Consider the following 8,213-nt stretch of genomic DNA (forward strand, 5'->3'; position numbering starts at 1 on the left):
CGTAATTTTTTAAAAAAGGTCCTCGAAAACATTCTGCAGAAAAAATTCAAAGTTCACTGAAGAACAAATAATTGATGCATCTATTAAAGGGGGGGTTTCAATAATTACTTTTGTGCCCTAATGAATGGACATCAAAAGATGCTGCTACTACTGCTGTGTATAAGCAACCAAGTTTGCACTGTAAAGCTGGCCACATGCTTCCGCTTGCTTTCAGTACATTACAAGGGGGGGCGTTGCTCAAAAGTCCCAGAGAACACAAAATAAACACCAGTATCTCTCTGCCCTTTGCTGGAAAGGATGTGGAGAGAGAGTCTCCTATTTTCATGCATGTTGGAGCTGGACATTGGTATAGTCCTTTGGGGGAAAGGCATTTCACGTTATTGCCAAAATGACACAGCAAGCAACCCCCTCCGACCCAATTTGGGTCTTGCCTTATCATTAGATCCAAATTCAAACAAGAACCTTAAATGAAAAGATAGGCAGCCTTCTTTAGGGAAGTGTTTAATTGCTGATGTTTTAATGTATTTTTAATCATTGTTGGAAGCCGCCCAGAGTGGCTGGGGAAACCCAACCAGATGGGCGGGGTATTATTTATCATCATCATCATAATCATTAAGCATTTTTTCCTGTTATCGGCAGCCCGTTATTCAAAACAATCTACAGAAATCCCCATTTAAGTCGGGTTAAATAATATTTGGAACATGGCTTTATCGGAACACCTTACTCGCCACAGAAAGGTAATTACGGGCCCTTCAAAGATGGACACTTTGGGCGAGTCTTGTCTTCCTTTCTTTTCCTTTATAAATGGGAAGGGAGATACTTTTATTCCACCCTCAAAACAAGAATCTGCGGGGAGAGGCTACTTGGAATTGATAAATACATAAATAATCATATTGCTTGTGTACTATGTACTGCATGCGAGACTGAATAAGAATGCACCAGTGGACCAGTTGCCGTAGTTATATGTTGTTCTTGCAATTAAATGAAATCAGAAACAGTAACAATGTATCGTGGGAAGGCAAGGTCCCAAAGAACACACTACCTTTGGAGCAGGGATTTGTCCGAGGCAAGGTCTGTGGCCTTTAACGCATGCTGGTGAAGTCTCAGAGCATCTTCACTGCAGAAGCTCGGGTTGGTGAGCCAGTTCAATTCTGCAGATACAAAAGACAGGTCAATTTTTCAAGAAAAGTCCTCACTGTGTTGTTTTTTTAAGCTGGGGGTTTACCTTGTCAGCAGACAATACAGCTTACAACAGACATGATGAGGAACTAAATAATCATCATCAATTACAGTCCTTGAAAGTTTAATAACTTTAATAACTTAATAACTTTAATAACTTAATAACTTAGTAGCTTTCACATATTGTGTAATACAGTGGTACCTCTGGATGCGAATGGGATCCATTCCGGAACCCCGTTTGCATCCAGAAGCAAACGCAACCCACGTCTGCATGCGCGTGACGTCATTTTGACCATCTGCGCATGCGCGAGCGGCAAAACCCAGAAGTAACGGAGAGCGTTACTTCCAGGTTGCTGCAGCACGCAACCCGAAAATACTTATCCTGAAGCTACTTCAACCCGAGGTATGACTGTATTCCAAGGTGAATGCCTTCCACCTGATAATAAAATTGGAACTGTAAGAATGGTGCTAAAAAACACTTTGACAACGCTAGACAGGTGGCAACCATTGCGAGCATGTGCGACTGACACACGACCGCCAATACGTGGGTCCTTTTGGACCCGGAAGAGGGCAGAACAGGAGCGGGTGGAACAGGGGTGGGCGTATGTACGCTCAACCAACACGTGTGGGGGCCAGGAAGGGAACCTGCATGCAAAATGGTTGCCACCTGCACAAATAACAGTGGGAACTAGATGGAATTCCAATTGCCATGTCCCAATATCCTTCTTTTCCCTGTAATACTCCTGATGTCTGATGTCTTCAAATTTGTGCTTTCCCAATCGCCTCCCACCCAACCGCCAATAAGGTGGAAGGGCAGAGAAGCATACAATATTTCCGGGATTTCCCAGACATATCCAGAATCCAGCTGTCTCTAGCAGTGTTCAGGTGGACACCAGAAAAATGGCCAGCTATATGGCAGCCCATGGCAGCTGTGCCATAAAACAAAACAAAACAAGCTTAGCTCAACAACTTTTCTGGCAACCCTACGATATGACAGCATCACATTACATGTTGCTGGAACTAAAAAGGGGGGGAGAGACGTTGGGTTGCAAGCCTGTGTCTGGAGCAGCCTTTCTCAACCTTGGGTCCCCAGATGTTGCTGGACTACAACTCCCATCATCCCTGGCCACTGTCCTGTGAGCTAGGGATCATGGGAGTTGTGGTCCAGCAACATCTGGGGACCCAAGGTTGAGAAAGGCTGGTAGAGGAACCTCCAGTTCCACCTTTAATGTTTGTAGGCTGTAGTTGGAGAGCAGCCATGGTTCAACGGCAGAGCACACAGAAGGTCCTAGGCTTGATCCCTAACATCTCTGGGTAATGTTGGAGAAGAGCCCTGTATGGAACCCTGAAGAGCTATTTCCAATCAATGTAGCCAATACTAATGATCTGACTTGGTATAAGGCAACTATCAGTGTAAATATCTACATGAAATGAAGATGCACTGAAATTATGAGGGCTTAAATGTGGCTTAGCTTGCCCGCAAGTCATGCTCATCTGCTACTTTTAGGAGAACTAAATTATTTTTTATTATTCAGGCGCTAGGCTATAATGCCATTGCACAGTGGGTCAGGAGAAAATATTTGAAATGAGTCACATATTTCATGGTTATCACTTTGGCTTTTTAAATTAAATCCATTCCTCCTCTTTTCCCATCAGTTGTCCAAGACATAAAAATCCCCCAAGAATTTATTTCCATATATCTTTGCGCAGCACTTAGCATGAAGTCCTATAAATCACAACGGGATAAGATTTAATATCTGCTCATCTCGTTGAGAAGCCCTATGAAGGTTTAAGAGATGATGTTTGCATTATCACCAGGAACATTCTGGTAATTTTTCTTTTGTCCTTCACAGTAGGAAGAATAGTCGTGTGGGGGCTGCATGAAGTAGACTGTCACGTTTTCTATGGAAAGCTAGTTTGAGCCACAGCAAGGGCCAACAGTTTGTCCAGCTGGTTCATCTAGAATTATGAGGGGGAAACAGTATCACATTTATCTATTCAAAACTGAGAAAGACATTTGGCCTTTCTAGTACATCAAATCTGGGTAGGGAACCTTTTTCTGCCCGAGGTCTGCATTCTCTTATGAGAACCACATTCTAGTGATGGGGAGGCCCAGTGGGTGGAGCAATTAATGTAAAATTTACCTCTGAACAGTAGGTTAATTTCTACACACACACACACACATCCCTATCTACCCTCCTATAGGCAAGCAAGAGGCATTATCAGAGGTCAGGGGTACATTCCAGCCCTCAAGGAGGGTACAAAACAGGGCTGGTGATTGACGAGGCCTGCAGAGAGTCTCGGGGGCTATACAGAGACATCTGGAGAACCATATCCATCCCCCCAGGCCTGAAGTTTCCAACCTCTGTATTGCACAGTTGCCTAGGCATTTGGATCTCGGCTGGCAGCCTTAATCTGGCAGCCTTATTCCACCTTTAAGGCTGGAATAATGGTTTAGGATCAGACAGATGTGGCTCACCAGGTAGGCTGGAGCTGCTATGCTAACTTCCAGGCAGGACGGTCACTGTTGCTTACTGGGAGGGAGAGGGGCAGGGCAGCAGGGAGGTCAGCGCGGAGCAAACACACCAGCAGAGCCAATCCAGCAGTCCTGGCCGTGCGCTTGCACCATGCCACTATTGTACTACACAGCAAGCAGCTTCTGGGATTAGAGTTCTGACAGAATTGAATCTGGAATATTTTGTAGCATGATGGGAACGCTGCATTTCAAGAATGCCAACCATTCCCACTGCTAATGCCGCCAGCTGACAACTCATAATGTAAACAAATCAGAAGCTGAAGTGAGTTCATGGGTCATTACTCCTAAATAACTGGCTGTGTAAAAAAGCTCCTTAATTTGTCTGCGGAGCAAATCGTATAACTTCGTAGAATCAAATGAGGACTCAAGAATTAAATCAGTTTTCAGAAAAAGAGATCTTCAGCTGACAGCAGCAGTCAGCGCCATCTGTTTTCTAAAATGATTACAGTGACTTAGACAAATTTCGTGCGGGGATAATCAGGGTCTAGTGAAAACAATTTTGAAAGCCAGCACCACCTTCTATGTGGCCTCAAGGAAGTCACCTGCTTGAAAGACACCGGGAAGAATGATGCGGTGAATGTGAAAATGAATTGAGCAGAAAATGTATGAAACCAGATATCAGTGTGGAAACAATAGTATCCATTGTAGCTTTTATTTGAAAACAGGGTAAGTGGCAACATTATGACCCAGAAATTATGAGGAGAACGCAGACTCAGTAAAGTCCCCCAAAGGAAAGAGCACTCAGTACCATTTGCTGCAGGAACTAGTTGCCCATTTTGTGATAATTTGAATGAATTTTGATGGGATCACAACATTTGACGACATAGGAAGAATCCTGCTGGTAGTATCCTGTTCTCACAGTGGTCAACCAAATGCTTGGAAGTGTTGCTGATCCTTTGCTACCTCTATGGATACAAAATTTTATTTCCAGAGCCATTCTTTCTTTAGCTAAGATTTGTGCTCCTTTCTTCTTCTAAGACTATAAAGACTACCTGGGATTTCCAAATTATCTATCCAGGTGTAGGTCAGGCTCAAACTCTGTTGAGCTTCAGAAAAGAAACTGTATGGCTTTAGTCCAAATAAAGTATGAAATTAGTTCACAATGTAGAGATGCAAAAGTATCGTTCCTTTAAACAGCAACTTCGGAGGTACCTTATTGCTTGAAAGCTAAAAGTCTTGGGGAGCACTCTACAGATGCGTAAGTATGTATTTTTGTGAATTTAAAAGAAAATTACATTTTTTACCCTCCCGCAAAAAATGCCTGACAGGAAAGTACCGTATGTACTTGCAGCATTTTGATAGCAACTGAGAGGGTTTAGAGAAGCCAGACATCAGACAGATGGTAATCCTGTTCAAGCATTCAAAGAACACGTGAGGGCATAAAGTATTAAGAGGGTAGTGGGCCTCCCGCCATAACCCCATCACTTGACCCCCAATATGGGGAATTATCTAGATGATAATCAGTTGTAACTGATTATCTAGATCCACAACAATCTGGGCTCAGAACTAAATCAGTTTGGTTGCCTTGATGGATGACCTCTATTGTGAGAGACATGGGGAGTGTGACCATGCTACTTTTGATCAATCTCTCAGGGGCTTTTGATACCATTTACCACACTATCCTCTTGGACCAACTCAGAAGGGTAGGTACCGGAGGCACCAAATTAGGGTAGTTCCATTCTTACCTTCAGATCTGTGATGAGACAGTAAGACTTTGTACCTCAACACTCAGGCACTAGTGCTATGAGTAATATCCTCACTCCAATGCTGTTTAACACCCATATGAAGCTTTTGGGGGCCATCATTAAGAGTTTTCCAGCAAGGTGCCACCAGTGTTGTTTTTACTGTATTTTAACTGTTGCACATAATTATTTGCTTCAGCATAGGCTGCCAGGCGCTGAGTACGTACATAATTTTATTTGTATGCTGCCTTTCCATAATTAAAACCATACTCAAGGTGGCTTAGAACATTAAAAAAAACTACATAATTGCAAACTTAGCAAAAGTAGTCATAAACAATGAAACATCAAAAAATACATAACCAAATCGAACCACTTTCCAAAAAAAATAATAGGATCTAAAATAAATTTACAAAAAAATTATCAATAATAGCAACAAACACCCCCTCCGCGCCTCCCACAAACCCCTAAACAATACAAAAGTCTGTTTAGCAACCTCAGCTTTTGTAACTGGAGTCAGACAGGGCCCCACCTGACAGATAGGGAGCTGGTCTTCCAGGACTCACAGCCGCAATGATCCACCATGAGGGCTAGAAACTTAAACATTTTTAATAGTGTGACGTCCCTAAAACATTACCTCAAGCACGTGCATCTCATACAAATGTGGATCCCATAGTTCTTTGCCAGTTTCTAAATGTTAGCAGGATTATTTCAAACTGCTTGAGCACAACATGCCTTTAAAAAGGCCATCTCCACCTTTACACCATATTAGGATCTCTCAGAGAGAATGAATCCTCTTAACAATTAGTTGCATGACAGTTCAGGATATCAAATGCATGTAAGCAGACCGAGGTGCACGGCTGTCACGGAGAAGGGGTGTTAACGCATGTCGTCCATTTTAATCAGCTATGTTATCTACAGTTCCCTATCATGTTACATGGCCAGAAAGTTTGAGACTCAGAAGACCAGTCAAAAGAATAACAGCTGGACAGCAATCTAAACCAAGTGAATTAGAAGCAAATCCCGCAGAAACCAACAGAACCTGTGGCTCAGTTCTGTCCTGATGTTGCTGGACTTCTCCAACGAGGCTCTGAGCACAAGAAATCAACACAGAGAAGACGGAGAAAAAGGAGATGCTTGGAAAGAGGGCGATGATGAGAGGTAGTTTCCCCGCTGCCCACGTTTTGCAAGCCACTCGTCCATCCCGTCCTTTTGCTCAAAACTAAGGGAAATGTGCATTTGCCTGTATGGGGAATGAGCCTATTTTGTGTGTGTGTGTGCATGCATATATATATATATATATATATATATACACACGCAAAATGCAAGAATCCCATACTTTTCAGCGGTGAAGGGGAAGGATATCCCTGCAGAAACCACTTTAGGTCTCGGCGCGCGGAGGTAAAGCAGGGACCCGCTTTGAAGGGCGAGTGACTTCAATGAACAGGACGAGCCCATCAGGGCAGACGGAGGGGGGGAGGAAGAGTCCATTTACCTCTCCTGGAGCCCTCGGTCTCGCCCGCTGGCGCCTCCCCGGGTTTAGCAGCGCCCGCGAAAGCCGGGAAAAGAGCCATCCCGTCCCTGCTCACGGAAGCATCGGCGGCACTTCCCGGATGCCGTTCCCACGGAAGAAATCGCGTGGGCCGAGACAAGATGGCGGCAGCGCAGCGCCTTGCCTGAGCATGCCGGGAAATGTAGTTTCGCCCGGCTTCAGCTCCAAAATGGCGCCGGCTACCCAGATGCTAAGGCGAAGAGGCCACACTGGTTATAATGTGGGCGAATGGCTAGGGTTAAGATGGCTGCAGTCTCAGCAAACACCGCCTTGTTCCTGGTCGCTGCAATTGTGTTGCTGCAGCTATTATTGTCGCTGTCTCTTCTCCATGCATCTTTATTTTCCTCTGATTTCACACCTCCCCATTTCACCCCACCTTCCCAAATATTTGTGATAAGGTATATGTTTTGGAAAGTGGGGTTTTTTTGTTTTTTGTTTTTGGTCCATCTGTTATGTTTAGGTTCAGCTGCCTCTTAATACATCACTGCCGAACTCAGCATGAGGGTTCTCAAGGTGGGAATGGCAATTGGCGTCAACATTTTGATGCCGGGTGCCATTTTGAATCGAAATGGCAGACCAAAACGTTACTTTGGTATGACTTCATGTGTACCATAGGTTTGGCCGCCTATGCCAAACTCAACTTGAGAGTGCCCAAGGTAGGAGCTATGCTCTTTGTTGGTGTTTGAGTGCCAGGTGCCATTTTGATTGAAGATGGATGACCAAAATGAGACTTTGCCCATTTTTTGTTGTGGTGGCACCAAACTCACAAATTACACTCTCTCTCTCTCTCTCTCTCTCTCTCACACACACACACACACACACACACAAATATTTGCTAGTGTCAAAAATGCCTGCCAATTTAGTTATATTTTGTGTATCTGATGGACGGTAGTCCATAAAAGGTTATGCCACAATAAATTTCTAAATCTCTGAACCAGGAGATTTCTCAAATTTTGAGACTATTTGAGGGGAATTTGTTTGCTCTAGTATTTTCTATTTTATTTTAACACGTGAATCCAAATCTTTTTGTACCTAAGGCTAAGTGATAACTTTTATGTTTGACTTTTAGATGACACTCATAGTGCTGATGCCAACTCCAGCTTAGTAGGGTAAATATGCCCTTGCAGCCATGATGTTTAACCAATTTTGATAAAATAGTGAAGGCAAGCTAATATTAGACCTAACATTTATCCTAAAGGTTTTTAGAAATTAAGTTGAAAAGTTACAAAATGATAGACAATTGAGAGTTCTTCTTTTCCTCTTCTTT

At 43.5% G+C, this 8,213-nt stretch overlaps 1 protein-coding gene across 1 annotated transcript in view; it reads right to left on the bottom strand.

Annotated features, from left to right (window-relative positions):
• Window positions 1-7,058, bottom strand: part of NRDE2 (NRDE-2, necessary for RNA interference, domain containing) — a 31,367-nt gene extending 24,309 nt beyond the window's left edge. The window contains exons 1-2 of the mRNA XM_083611771.1: window positions 6,890-7,058; window positions 1,043-1,151 (exon numbers count right to left, since the gene is read on the bottom strand). Coding sequence (XP_083467897.1) covers window positions 1,043-1,151; window positions 6,890-6,968 — 188 coding nt within the window. The 5' untranslated portion in view covers window positions 6,969-7,058. The remainder of the gene's footprint in view (window positions 1-1,042; window positions 1,152-6,889) is intronic.
• Between the last annotated feature and the right edge of the window lie 1,155 nt (window positions 7,059-8,213).

Source organism: Podarcis filfolensis (assembly GCF_964270895.1).
Source record: "Podarcis filfolensis genome assembly, chromosome: 1".
NCBI lineage: Eukaryota > Metazoa > Chordata > Lepidosauria > Squamata > Lacertidae > Podarcis > Podarcis filfolensis.